Genomic DNA, 15,359 nt, shown 5'->3' with positions numbered 1-15,359 from the left:
AGTTTCCAAACAAATTAAATTCTCTTCCCCTTAAAGTTTCCAATGCCTAGGTGATGATTTATTTGTTTATACAGTGCTATATCATATAAATATCAAAACAATGTATAAAAATATCTATATATAATAAGAACACACAGATATTAAAAATCAAAGATCACTGTTTGCTTAAAGCTGTCAGGTAACCAATGGTAACCAGTGTTCTATTCCATTTGGGAGCATTTTGAAATAATTCCCACCCCAAAAGGATTCATGGAACAAGCCCCTATTTGGGGACCCTGATTTTATCTCATTTCTTTTATACATCATATGGGCTTGATTCCCTTTAAAGCAACTCTTTTTAAATCACAACAGACTTGGAAGGTAAGAACACAATACAATAAATCACTTTGTTCTTCATCTATCTGCCTACTCATGCCTAAAATATTGATAACATTCTTTCTCTATGAATGAGACTTGGTCACAACCACAACTTTCCTGCAACTACAAATTACAGGAGAGGATCAGTAATGGAAAACAAGCTCTGAGTCATGGAAGGCTGTCTGCTCGTAGCCTTTTCATCGAGAAACCCCAGTTTCACCAGAAAAGGATTTCAAAACTATAGGTCTAAATTCTAAATTGTTGTAGCCTATTCCTTGTGGGACTTGCCCCCCTGTCATCATCTTCTCCTTAAACCAAATTTCAAAAGACATCTGCTAAAATCATGTATTTTCTGCTGTTATGCTCATGTCATTCTGATGCTTCCTTCAAAGGTGCATTACACTCCACCTTTCCTTCACTGACTGTATGTCCCTTTATTCTTTATTCCATTCTTAACGGAATAAAGTTTTAGGATACAGTCAATCTGCGACAGCAATGAGATTTCAATAATAACACAACTTCATTGCCGGTGGAAGATAGTGTTTGATAGTTTACTTGCATATGATGCCAAAATTGCCAAAAATTATAGGCAATGAATATGGGATATTATTTATTGATATTTCAGCACAACATTGAAAGTTGTTGTAGGAAAGCATAATTTAACTGATAAAGGAAAAGCAACAGTGTTTTGGAAATGCCAGTGCATTCTTACGAGTGACCTAAATTAGGGAAATAATCAAAGTTGTAACCACATGGGAGCTTGTTTCATCGTTTGAGTGACAAGTTTAAATGGGCTTTTGCTTATTTAAAACAGTTAGGATTAATTATTCTCAATAGACCCCTCAGGACATTATTAAACTTGAGTCTACTTATAACAGAAAAAACTCCACCAGACCTCGATCTGTGAGACTACTTACAATTAAGTCTCTAAGGCCAAATAGCTTCAATAACATGTGTATTATACATATTCACTGCTACTGAGCAGAGATCTAGAAAATATATTACAGTGGTGCCCCGCAAGACGAATGCCTCACAAAACGGAAAACCCGCAAGACGAAAGGGTTTTCCGTTTGCAGAGGCGCTTTGCAGGACGAATTTCTCTATGGGCTTGCTTCACAAGACGAAAAATGACGAAAAAATTTGAATTTTTTTTTTGCTCCAAAACCCCTTATTTTGAATCGCTAAGCTGCTAAAAGCATTTTAGCAGCAAAACCGCTAATCCCCCACCCCTTAAAAAGCTGTTTTTAGCCCTTAAATCGCCAATAGCGCTAATAGCGCTACTCCGTCAATGGGCTTGCTTCGCAAGACGAAAAAACCGCAAGACGAAAAGACCCGCGGAACGGATTCTTTTCGTCTTGCGAGGCACCACTGTATATTGCTAAAGATACACAGAAAGATAAGAATAAGAGGAGAACCTTGCTAGTTCAGGCTAAAGGCCTTCTTCTAGAGCCCAGCATTTTATCCTCACAATGGACAACCAGATGCCCATGGGAAGCCCACAAGCAGGATCTGAGTGCAACAACACTTTCTGTACACAGCGACTGGTATTCAGAAGAATACTGCCAATGACCTTGAAGGTTCACTTTCTGTACACAGCGACTGGTATTCAGAAGAATACTGCCAATGGCAGTGGAGGCAGAACATACTAGCCATTATGGCTAGTAGTCACTGGTAGCCTTGTCCTTCAAGAACCTGTCTAATCCCCCTTAAAACTGTCCAAGTTGGTGGCCATCACTACATATTGGAGGGGCAAATTCCATGTGCTGTGTGAAGTACTTTCTTTTATTTGTCCTGAATCTTCTAATATGCTGCTTTACTGGATGTCCCCAAGTTTTACTATTATGAGGGAGAGAACTTTCCACTTTCTCCAGACAGAATCAGAAAAGGCAAGAGGTCATACATGACTCATTTCTTGTGAAATGTTGTTTCACCAGCAAATGTTCAGGCTGTTATTTTTTGGCATGAAAAAAGGGAATAAAGAAAGTTGCAGCTTCTCTTCTCCCCAAGCACCATCTTCAGCTATGACTCACTCCAAATTAGTGTAGTCAGCAGAATGCAACCCAATTTTCAGTATGCTCTAATTCTAACATGGGAAGAACTGCCTATTTCAACTATTAAAAATGCAGTACAGTAAGCCTACAACTTACGTGAAGATTACGCTTCAGGGATTGCGCCGAAATCCAAAATCATGAAAGTCAAAACACATTGGGTTCAATGGTAGGTGGGATTGCTTAAGGCATTTTCTCCAGAACTATTAACTATTTTTAATTTATTGTTTGAGTTTTTTGAATGGGGTATGTTAAAGGTTTCAACTATCTGGTCCAGCACATTTCTAATTCCACTGGCTCTTGTCCTCAAGCCATGGAGGACTTCAGCCCACAGAAACCTTTATATTTATAATTAAAAGTCTTGTTTTACAAACTAAAATCACGCGAGCAATGCAATGGATGAGGTTTAATGTACTACAATAGTCGTGGGAAGTTACCCCATCATTAACTCTTTATCAGCTTATTGTAAAGCATTAATGCTACATAAAATCATTCTATAATACAGTACTATGGGTCATTCAAATCAGCTTATCACCTCTTACAATTCATCATCTCATTATTGACACAATGGAGTCAAACTCTAACTATGTAAGCCACAAATTGTGCTGCTCAGTTGGATGTACACTTGTCTGCTTCCCCAGCTCCAGTAAATACTTTGAACAAGTGCTGTCTGCTCTTACAAGTCTCTTGAAAACCACTGGACCTTGATTGAGATGGAGGGAAAAGCCCATTGTTCCAAGTATGGGTTGCTAGGAAGTTTTTAAAAGCTGGAGATGTAGTAACACACCCCTTGAAGGTTCACATAGGGGAGTCATCTTTTAACTGAAAAATGTATTTCTAAAAAGTTGATGCCTGACAAAGCAATTAAGCATCTATCAGAATTAGCATGACTCATTTATCGAGACATAGCTACACAAGACAGAAAGATAAAAGTCTGGTAGTAAAAACTAACACAGATGCTACAGCACTGTCAACCTGTGTTACCTTTTCACAGGCTCTGTCTGTACAAGAGCTGCATCTATCATGGCTTTCATCCATAACTCCATTTCCTTCCCTGTATCTGTGCAGAAATAATAGGTCCTCATGTTTGGATGAGCTGCCTGATTGGAAATGACATGGTCATTGTGGTGGGGGAAGTTACGATAGTCTGTAAGGGAGCGAGAAGAAAACAAATAGAAGAATATTACTGGTTTCCTTAATAAGTAATTCATTGGTTTTAAGATTTATTCAGGCTGCCTCTAGAAACTCATCACTTGGTAACTAATACAATGTTATTCAACATCATGCTCATCTTTTGCGGCAATTATACTAGGGGAAAAACATATCAGAATTAAATTTGTAAGCCTTGTTGTTTCATTGTGCACCTGCTGCGCTTCCAAGTGATTTCTATGAATTACAGAATAAAAATTCACTGTTGGGATCTGAGAAGCACAGATTATAGAAATATATTAGCTCAGATGCTTGGGAGTCAGGACAAAATAGCAGGTTCTAAATTATGTACTCACCCATTAAAACATGCAGTGCAGTTTAGTGTACTCATCATCAACAGGAGCCCAAAGAAGTTCAAATCCAAGAAACAAAATGTAAAGTTAGGCGAGATTGTTTAACAGAAGAGCAGCTACAATTCATCCAGCATACATTAAATAAAACAAACCTTGTAAAAATGAAATTATTGTTCAAGGGCACAACTTAAAGCTGCTATTGATTACTTTGGTCTTGTCCAAGTTAGCAAGTAACTAACTTGCAAATGCTCACAGAACTATAGATTACAAGCAAAATCTTTTAAGCAGCCCTTCTACAAAAATAGAGGCACAGTGGGCAAGTAGTAAACTATGCCTAGGAAGGTAGATTAGACTTCATATAGTGAGAAGATGGCCCATGAGTTTTATTCGCACCTGGTGTCACTTGCATGCTCAATTGTTCCATGGAGAATCAAAAAGTTCCCAGAGAGCAGAGAAAGGAAGATATCAATGAATGGGATGCTAAGGCAGTGAGATAACTGAATTCCATTGAGACACACCAACATGGCAGAGGATATAAGGTTGCCTGCAGACACATACATTTCTCCAGGGAATGAGGGGACTTCTAGTACTGATAAGGCTACAACCATCCAGTTTCAGGTGGGTGACAAAGAAATCCAAAAGAAGGTAGAAACAGAGGGTGAACAAACGTTCTCTAAAAGGGTAACACAAGGATGGGAAGAAGTGTGTGCACATATTTAGGGCTTCAAGTGATAGATTTCAATACTGACAAAAATGACCCAGTACAACTTCTAGATCGTGGAGGTTGCTGGTGGAAGAAGCTGCAAAAATGTGATTATGTGTAGGCATCATCTTGAGACACAAAATTGACTGAACTGCTCATTTCCCACACCATCAAAGAAGAGTACACCTAAACTGAAGAAGCAGGATCTTTGAAACAAAAAGCTGTAAAATATGCAGTCACATTGGAGGAGCCACTAATGTTGATAACACTAAATAGTGAAATTTACTGCCTTTACAAATGATAGTTTGTTTTTGTAGCTCTCTAGAGAATAAATTATGATATTGGGGTAGTCTTCAATCTGTGCCAGCTTTTGCCTAAGCTGAAATCAACAGGGAATGTGTTCACAATCATGGTTTCTTGATCACCTGCACACCACAGACCAAAGGATAAATAATATTCTTACCTTAAAAGCATATTTGCGATTGATGTGATCTTCAGAAGAAAGCATAGATATCTGAAAGCTGGGAAGAAGTATGCTCCCCAATATTCCCTCTTCTTTTTCATCTAGGAATAACATAAAAATGGTTGACTAAGCTAGCAAATTGCTGCTGCACTGTAATCTAAAACACTGAAACAAACATTTGCACTTAAAACTTTTTCCAGATGCTTAAAATTATTGTGGAGGAAATTCAGGTCAAATTCAGCGACTCCACCATTTTAGAACAACAAGCTTCCACATTTCATAACAGGTCTTTAGGGAGCCAAAGACAATGCCTTTGGACCCCAAGGAGCAAAACTAGCCCATGAGAAAACAATGGCTGAGAACCTGCTGGAAGTCCACTTTATGAAGGATGAGGGAGGGAGGCCCAGCCCATCATTGTCTATTCCCTCCTCAAGGCAGACTTCTTATAAAATTTGTTGCCTGCTAGGATTCTTGACTGAATGCTGAACACACAGACAGCATTTGTGCAAACAGAAATAGCCTTCAGGAGTTGGAAGAGCTCATCTAAACTGTATCATGTAGTTCAGTCGGTAAAATCCGAATCCTTGGCAATCAGCAAGGAATACCACTGCAAGCATCTAAGCCTCTGCCATCTCTGCAGTGCCCTCTGCATTCATCCATCCCTCACCCAATGTCAGCAGGGAGCATCTCAGATCAACAGTCTTTGTGAGCTTAGACCGCCCATGGTTCTCTTCTAACAAACGCTGGGTGAAGTATCTCAGCAGACTGGAACAGTGTTGTGAATCCCCCCCACCACTCATCAACAGAAATACTTCACTAAACAAATATTATGAAGGATTCAATTGTCTCCTGAATAGCTGCATTAAATCTGGATATTACAGTTAATCACTGGAATGGAGAAAAGGGTTTTAATCTTGCTTTTAACTCTACCTCAAAGCACTATGAAGTGTGGAGTAGCTAATGATGCCTCTTCAATAGAGGAGCTGTTTAATACATGAAGGCGAACACACAAATTTGCAGTTCATGTGCCTGCCAATGCCCCCTGTGTGAGTGCGGCAATCACAATGAATGCCTGGCCCAAAAGAAAAGCTTTCACGTACAACAGCAGAATGCTAAGTATTCAAGCCATGTTTCTTACGGCTGTCTTTAATGGCAACATCGAAGGAAAATGACACTATTTTTCCAAAGTGAGCATGCAGCCTGCAAGGCAGGCTAGACTAAAAGGACCATGCTATTAATGCCTAAACATAAATCTTCTGCAATACAGAAAGTACAAGCCATTCTTGACCAAATACACTTTTGGGTGCAAAGTTTGTAATATATGAGGTATGCTAGTACCCTTGACAGAAAATGTAACTGTACAAGTATTGTATGAAATTCAGCAGCATGAAATTCACAATACCATACAGTTTGGCCATCTTAACTTTCATGCTCAAAGGCCACAACAAGTTTTAATATATTTGGATCTAAATAATACATCTAAATATCTAAAAGTACTATATTAATTGCCATGCTCTTAAAGGCATCTATACAAATAGATGCTCTGTTGTTGTTGTTTAGTCGTTTAGTCGTGTCCGGCTCTTTGTGACCCCATGAACCAGAGCACGCCAGGCACTCCTGTCTTCCACTGCCTCCCGCAGTTTAGTCAAACTCATGCTGGTAGCTTCGAGAACACTATCCAACCATCTCATCCTCTGTCGTCGCATTCTCCTTGTGCCCTCCATCTTTCCCAACATCAGGGTCTTTTCCAGGGAGTCTTCTCTTCTCATGAGGTGGCCAAAGTATTGGAGTCTCAGCTTCAGGATCTGTCCTTCCAGTGAGCACTCAGGGCTGATTTCCTTAGGAATGGATAGGTTTGAACTTCTTGCAGTCCATGGGACTCTCAAGAGTCTCCTCCAGCACCATAATTCAAAAGCATTGGGTGCCCTGCTCAGCATAGTTCATAGCTTCTCTGAGTTATTCAAGCCCCTTCGCCACGGCAAGGCAGTGATCCATGAAGGGGAATAGATGCTCTAGAGTGTGCTATATTTACTCATGTATAGTCTTATCTTAATTATAGTATTATGGTCATCATTTGAGACTACAGACAACTCCCAATTTACGTGGGGGGGGGGTTACATTCCAAGGGACCATGTGTTTAAGTGAAATCACATGTATTTGAAACACCTCTGAAAAAGCATGCAAACACCCAGTTCTGCCTCCACCCCTGCCCACTCCCTACTCTGCCCCTTTGTGTGATGCTTTTGGGTCACTTCCAGGTTCGGCATGGTCACACACATATCTGACACGTCTAAAATGGTCGCTGCCTGCATGTACAGTCCATCAGATCTGTGCAAGAAGAAGAAGAAGAAGAAGAAGAAGAGTTTGGATTTGATATCCCGCCTTTCACTCCCTTTAAGAAGTCTCAAAGCGGCTAACATTTTCCTTTCCCTTCCTCCCCCACAACAAACACTCTGTGAGGTGAGTGGGGCTGAGAGACTTCAAGGAAGTGTGACTGGCCCAAGGTCACCCAGCAGCTGCATGTGGAGGAGCGGAGACATGAACCCGGTTCCTCAGATTACGAGACTACCGCTCTCAACCACTACACCACACTGGCTCTCGAGACCTGTGGAAACCAATCAAATCCATGTAGACACAATGATTAGTAGAAATACTAGTTTCGCTGGAGAAAAGAAAGGTAAACCAACCACTACTGGCTGGTTCACAGCATCAACCTTGGAACACAACTGGCAGTGGCAGAACCAAGGCTGGGAATGGTGAAACGAGAGAGAAGAAATTGACGGGAGTATATCCAAAATTAAGGTATATCTGTGACAAGAAGCCTAGTGCAGGTGCAATTGCAGCTCCCTGAAAACAATGGTTTCCAAATCAAGATCCAGCTTTGTGGCTTAGTGCTTTCTTCCCAAAGTATATGTTCTATGTTTCATATACAGCCCCCTCCTGTTGTTGGTCTATGACATGGCCTGGCTCTACCCACAGCCAGACAATAAATAGATGGTGACTCCATTCAAAGTGTACTGTAGCAAGAGGCCAGTGATTGCTCTCTATTACCCACACTGAGGCAAGCTTTGAGACTTTTCTCTACTAAGGGGGAAACTCTTTAAAAGAATTGGATCCCCCTGTTCTGGCAGAAAACCTCTTATCAATCTATACCACAAATAAAACTACCTAATTTTGAGTGAATTATGGCCAGGTATTATTTCTAGTAGATATGTACACAACCACTTTTATACTGAATTTATTTACTGTACCAACATTGTATTATAAATTCCCTTTAGATGAGCTTTTGTCCACAGATTTCTTTGCCTCCTGCATCTATTTTTATTTTCACATAGAAAATAAAAAGGAAACAATAAATAAAAGAAGACTCTTTTATCCTAGGCCTTCAATTAGAATGCTTATTCAATTAGAATGCTCTGTTGCTTGCAACAAAGGTGAAATTGGTCTTTTATCCTCCAGCAAAAGCAATAAAAAGGATGCTGAAAAACAGAGTTTTTACAATACCAGAATAGCAAGCCTCTGCCAGGAATAGAAAAACAGTTTGTAACTTACCAAACATAAATAAATGAAGGCTCTCTGTGTTTGGAGTGGGTTTTGCTTAAAGTGCTGATGCAGAACAGAGTGGAGATCTGCACAGCTCCCTGGCACAGAATGTATGGGATATGCGACCCAGTCCAACCTAGCATAGTATGTTGTCGCTGAAAGCATGAACTACAGGCTAGGAAACCTGTGGTTCAAATCTTAGCTCAATTACAAACTTCCGGCCCCAGACAAGTCAGGATTCCTCAAAATCCAGTCCTCCATCTATAACATGGAGTTAAGAACACTGGACTAGTTTATTGGATCATTATAAGGATTACTGAGTAAGTGTGATTTGAGCAATTGGGGGAAATGCTATGTAAGTATAAATTTATTTTAAGTTTTATAGATTGCCTCTCTGTCATTATAACTATAACAAGTCCAATTACAGTTAAACTGCAACACTACTAAAGTGATGGTAGCAGCTCTAAACATATTACCGGTATGTTATTCTACTGTAGCTAAATCTAAGTAAATGAAACTGAAATAATTGCCAAAAAAACCATTGTATTGAAGGTGTCAGAGGACTAATAAATTTATTATGGCATATACATCTGTGGACCATAGTCCAACTTATCGGATGCAACATCTGGTGAAGATTGCCTATTCTTCTCCTGTTTAATTGCCTCAATTTCCTCTTTTTTCTCCCTTGTTCCTCTCTCCTTAGATAGCAAACTCTCTGGGGTAGGGACTTGTATTCTCATATTATATTAAATAACAAGTGCTGTTTTAAAAGTACAAATGAACCCAAGCTTCCACTTCTGATGCTTTAGAACTGCTGCAGAAGAAAATGCACTATGCAAGACTGAAGAAGGACAAAGCAGTTTCAGGTGACAGGAAGAAAAAAACAAGGACAGCAACTTGGACCTGTCATGTGTTTTAAAGTTTCCCAAGGACCAAGCTGAAGGAAAGCAAGATCAATCAGAGAAAATCCCAGCCCAAAATGACAGGAAAGAGCATAGTTGCTTTCCGCGCACATTCTGCTTCAGGGATCCACACCCTCCAAATCAGAAAAGATGGGAGGAAACAAAATTAGAGAACCACACTCTCCCTCAAAACTATTCTTCTTAGCAACCGAGAGAGGTCCAAATCAGAAATACAGTGGTACCTCTGGATGCGAACGAGATCCGTTCCGGAGCCCCAGTAGCATCCTGAAGCAAATGTAAGACGTGACTGCGCATGTGCAGGTCATGTTTCGCCGCTTCCACGCATGCATGTGATGTCATTTTGAGCTTCTGCGCATGTGCGAGCGGCGAAACTTGGAAGTAATGCACTCAGTTACTTCTGGGTTGCTGTGGAGCGCAACCCGAAAATATTTAATCTGAAGCGTATTCATCCCGAGGTATGACTGTAGAGAACTCTGTGTGAACCTACACAACCTTTATCAATTGGTATTATAAGCATACATATTAAGTATAATCTAAGTTTTTAAAATAAAACAAAACAAAACTTAGCATTCAAACATGAATAGGTGAGGGTTAATATGTCTGATGTGTTCTCATAACCATTACTAATGCTTGCAAATGATTACTAGAACATCTGGTTATCTAACTCCATCTGCTTCAATTGCTTCCCAGAGGATGGGTATATAAATAGCTTTGGTTTATTTATTCATGCAATCTAAGCAGATCAGTTTTTATATTTCTTATCTAGCCTAAAACCAATAATTTAATCAAGTGGAAAATATTGAAGAGAATTAGCAACACAGATAAGTAAAACTTTTGTACTAGGCTATGATTAATATTCTCGATGTGCACAATGGGATATTTCTCAAAAAAGCTAAAATGGTTGCCCTGAATGAAGAAGTTGCATACTTGTGTGAAGAAAGCTAAGCTGATTTTTCTTCTAAGCAGGAAAACCCACCAACAATCTGGCCACCTACCTAATTATAGTACAATTTTAGCTCAACCAAAGTCTCCATGTCTAAAATTACAGTATTACAGTTACACTAATTTTGACTCAGCAGTGGCTTGGTTTTTTCAACAACCTATAATCTTTCTTTTTAAAAGGAAAAATCCACACAATGATTCTGAATTCATTAAGTTGTTACTGCATGAGAACTTTGGTGCTTAAAATTACCCTAAATGTTTATAATGGTCATTTTGCAGAGGGATTAACTCAATTTCAAATGATTTCTTTTACGTTTTACAGATTGCTGTTATGATATTGCAAAATCTTGATTCCCACTTCATTTCGATAACATGAATTGTGTATTAATTTTCTTGGTTTCATCAATGGATGCTCTGAATTTCATCACCCAAACTCAAAAGTTTAACCCTTCCTGATATTTTCCCCTTACTACCTCTCATACAATGAACAGCCAATATTCAATTACTGCTGATTTGGCCTTACTTAAACAACTCCTTCCATCTCAGATTGACAGACTGCCATTTTGACTTGAGGCTGGGCTTGATAGTTGTTTCAAGACACGTAATACATATAGACCACAGATATGCAGAACACTTTAACATTAACATGGCGTTTTGCACATCTTAAGCATAAACAATGTAAAATATATTTTTAGAAGTTTGTAGATCTTGTACTGGGGCAAGCTGGAGAATTTTAGAGTATTATACTGCAAAAAGTTAGATAATAAAGGACAAAGTTACTAAGAGCTTAACTTATATTAAATGTTTCAAATGTTATATTTACTTTTGAAGCCCACCATGATCTTTGCCAAACTGTCCAGTCTAGTCACAGTTTACTGGATCTACAGGCCATAAACATCAAATGCAGTGCCGAGTTATCAAGACAACAAAAAGATTGCTATTCTGAATGTTTTTGGTTTATAATTATCATGAGAATCAGCTGGAAGGAGAATGGTTATCCCTCAGTAATGCCTATTTAATGTATAATGGACTGAAACAGCAAACATTAATCCTATAAATACTTTCAGCTCATGAAAGACTTTCATGTAGCCATTGATGGTGAACAAGGTACAGGCACACTTTTCATTCCAAAGGCCATAGAACAGGGGAAGAATAGTTCTATTCAGAACAAGGGTCGGGGATCTGTGACTCTAGAAAAGTTTTTGGAATGGCTAATGGCCAGGATGGTAGAAGTTGTAGCTAACCCCTGGAGGACTGCAGGTTCCCCATCCCTGGTTTACAATGTCAACACGTTACATGGGGGGAACGCTTTAAAAAGAGTTGCCCTGGGTCGCTTGTAGTTAAGCTTCTTGTAAACCTGCTTCTTCACATCACACTCACACACACACACACACACCCCAGCTACACAAAAAGCACTTAGAACTGCCTTATTGCATGGAACCAGTGAATTAAGAGGAATAGGAGGGTTCTCTGGGCACAACAGTCAAGTTTGCGAACTTTACAAAATCCCAATTTTCTAAATTCTTGCAGATGCAAGAATTATTTTGTTTGCAAATGGGTGGAATAATAGGAAACGACATCAGACATAGCCTCTGGCAGTGCATCAGGTCAACAGAAAGAAAAGAAGTTACATTATTTACACTGCAATTCAGAGAGTTCCTTTACACAGTCTTGTCTTATGATGCAGTTCTCATCAAATAACCACACATGTTCTGTGGAGCACGTTAAGTTTAGGGTTAAATTAGCCCTTTTAAGTTTATATCAGCAGGACAGTTTCAAAACCTTTATTTTAAAAGTTCAACGTATGTCATCTTTGGAAGACCTAGGTTAGCCTCTAACAATTAGAAACTTACCCCGATAATAGAAGAGGCACAGATCGGACAGAACAAACCATCGCTTCTTCCATAGCTTCATGCCAGTGCTATCCTGTATGAAATCAAACACACAATGCATAAGAATCAACAATTTAAAGGCTTTGATGACATTTAACAGACAATAACACATTAAGGAAACTGGCAAAATAAGAGCCAGCATCTCCCTCTTGTGACTCTTGAGGTGGCACCTGGACTTGCTGTGAGCAAAATGCAGGCCCCTTCCTGACACCCTTTTGCTTTGGGGGGGGGGGTCATGTAATGGGAAGTATGTGCTACCAATACAAGGTCTTCTTCAGAAGTTATATGGAATATATAAAAGAAAAGTGTCACTGCTGCCTTGCCCTCCTCACCACAGATGAATGTGGTGCCTGTCCTAGGTCAAAGGTTTAATGTGAGCTGAAGCTCACCAAGCCTCCACTCTAAAAGCCAGAGTTCAGCACCTCGACTGCGAAGTCATTATACAGCGTTTGTGAGTGATTTCACTGGTTGACTGTAGCACTGTTATATCTGTGAGGAAGCCACTAAAGGTTCATCACCACAAATAGAACTCCTCCTCAGATAGTGTCTAGATGCTATTGCCATGATCAAATGCAGCATACCTCTGAAGAACAAGTTGCATATGCTTGAGAGAGAGTGATTTATCTCATAAATTAATTTCTCAAAATGTTAATCTTCTTATCTTTAGGATCTTATTTGGAAACATGCACTTCGCAGAGGATGGCTCTGAAAAACAGTTGCTGGAAACAATTGCATAAAATGACTTATAGCCCACATGGGCTTTCCAGATGCATTGGTCGGCCACTGTGTTTGGGATGCTTGGCTAGAGAGACCTTTGTCCTAGTCCAGCAGGGCTCTTCTTTGTCACCACATAGTAATTTTCAGTAGAGGCACATTTATCTGAGAACAGTTGAGCAATGAGACCAAGTAATATACATGTTTGTGTAAACCAGCCCTGAGTAAGCAGAGAACAACTGTCCATTTCACCCAAGCAATTATAGCCAGTCCTCAGGTGCCTGAAGAAGACTTCACAGATGGTGGGCATCTCATCACTTACAAATCCTTCCTGGTTGCAAGGAGATGCCACTGAGCAGCAAACTGAGTATCTAGAAACCCGACAGATTTAGAATGCTAAAAGCCCCAGTTCTTTCAAAAATGTGCACACTCTTAGTGGTACAGTGAAGAAGCAACTAGTGCCAAACCCACAAGCTCCTAATTTAACTTATGTGGAAGGTAGCTATAAAAGCTCTGTAGATGGATACTTCTGGAACTTCAGGGTGAGAGACTTTTGCTCAGTGAAGAGCACATCCTTTGCATGCGGAGGTTCACACATTCTCATTCTAACATCACTACTTAGGGATCTAACATCACTACCGGAGATCTTGGGAGAGCTGCTGACAGAACAGGCAGCACTGGGGTAGGTTCCGGCTTCAATTCCTACAATCTCAAAAAGGTTCATGTAGGTGGTGATGGGAGATTAACTCCGCCAGAGACCCCAGAGAACTGCTGCCACTGAGAGTAGCCAAAATTGGGATAGACGGGCTAACAGTCTGGCCAAATATAAGGCAGCTTCCTATGTCAATACTGGGCTGGATAAACCAATGGTTTGCTCCGTATAAGGCAGCTTCTTATGGAAACAATGTCAGCCTAGTCTACTTCAAAGGGTTGTTGTGGGGGGAAAATAGGAGGAGAGAGAAGAGAATAATGTATGCCAGCTTAAGCTCCTTGGAGGAAAGGCAGGATATAAAGAACAATAAAATGTGGGAAAAGAAAACACATTTCCCATAAAGTGTTTTTACTCTTCTTATCGGCCATACTGTTACTGTCAAGTAAATGCCTCCAGATACAAAAAACTTTATTCCTGAAGTAATTTTATTTGCTTTTATGTCTATAATCAATTTGCAATGTGTTTCACAGAATGAATGGCTACCGCCACCACAGCTGTGTGTGTGCATCCTCCGATAATAAAATTTAATAAATATGTTAATATCGGCCTAAAGAAGAAAAGGTTTTAGTGAATTTTAAGTACTCTCCTGATGAATGGGCTTGAGATGATATTTAGGGGTGGCAGAATAATGAATGCCAAATCTCTGAATATTCTTAAAACAGAAAAGGGCAGTTGGTATACTATTTTGCTAAGATCTCTCATCAGATGTGTTCATTTTCTTGTTCTCAAGTTATGCACCCCTAAGTAGAAAAGCAAGTATTTAGATGTTCCACTTTTACTTAGGAATTTTATGGACTTCTAACCCCAAATTCTACTCAAGGTGCCAGCTTCTCCTCTGACAATCTTCTTTCAAACAAATATGCTACTTTCCCAAGCATTTAATGATTACTAAAAAAATTGTTGGTGGGGGTATTTTATTTTTGTTATCTGTTCTGTCTTGTTTGTTTTGTTTTTAACTCACATATTCCAAATGCATCTCTCAACATATTTTAAGTACTGATGCAAATTTTGTACCTAAAAGTATTTGAAGCTGACAACAGTTTTAAAAATGCAGGTAGTCTATTTATTCAAAATAGATAGTCTTAAGCACACACACAGAGAGAGAGAGAGAGAGAGCGAGAGCGCACCAGATCACTAACATTGACTCGGTGAAGAGATAATATCTCATTTGTATTGCAACAAATCCACTGGGTCCCTGTAAGCTTCCAAACTCAATTCAAAGTTCTCATCTTAACTTTTAAAACTCTGCATAGCTTAGAACTCATATACCTGTTGGCCTGTCACTCTCATATCAATTTGCTTGTACTTCAAGAATGTCATTTGAATCTCTCTCTAGGCACCGCCGTTATGTGGAGTTGTGACAGCTGGTGACCAGAGAGAGAGAACGCTTTCAGGGTGACTCCTGGGTTTTGGAATGCCCTCCTTGAGGAACCCCACCTGGCACCCTTGTTGCTGTCATTTAAATGCCAGGCAAACACTTTTCTCAAGCTTTTAAGAACTCTTCATGTTAAGCTGCTTTCATAAATTAAATAAAAAGAATTAGGGCAGTTTTGATTTTAT

General features: G+C 39.5%; 1 protein-coding gene across 40 annotated transcripts in view; it reads right to left on the bottom strand.

Moving 5' to 3' along the window:
• PLEKHA5 (pleckstrin homology domain containing A5) overlaps window positions 1-15,359 on the bottom strand; it is a 172,107-nt gene that overhangs the window by 43,995 nt on the left and 112,753 nt on the right. For 38 of the 40 annotated variants that reach the window (XR_014502593.1, XR_014502594.1, XR_014502595.1 and 35 more), the window contains 3 exons: window positions 12,335-12,407; window positions 5,074-5,174; window positions 3,390-3,505 (listed from right to left, as the gene is read on the bottom strand). Coding sequence is in view for 34 of the 40 variants with exons in the window: in XM_083401812.1 (XP_083257938.1) it covers window positions 3,390-3,505; window positions 5,074-5,174; window positions 12,335-12,407 (290 nt within the window). In the remaining 6 variants the exon portion in view is untranslated. Of the gene's footprint in view, window positions 1-3,389; window positions 3,553-3,910; window positions 5,017-5,073; window positions 5,175-6,250; window positions 7,402-7,665; window positions 12,408-15,359 lie in introns of those variants that run through there. The other 2 variants (XM_083401828.1, XR_014502598.1) reach the window with 2 other exon arrangements.

The sequence above is a fragment of the Podarcis tiliguerta genome (genome assembly GCF_965153285.1).
Source record: "Podarcis tiliguerta genome assembly, chromosome: 10".
Lineage (NCBI taxonomy): Eukaryota > Metazoa > Chordata > Lepidosauria > Squamata > Lacertidae > Podarcis > Podarcis tiliguerta.
Note: the sequence above shows the minus strand (reverse complement) of the source record. Positions and strands in the feature narration are given on the sequence as shown.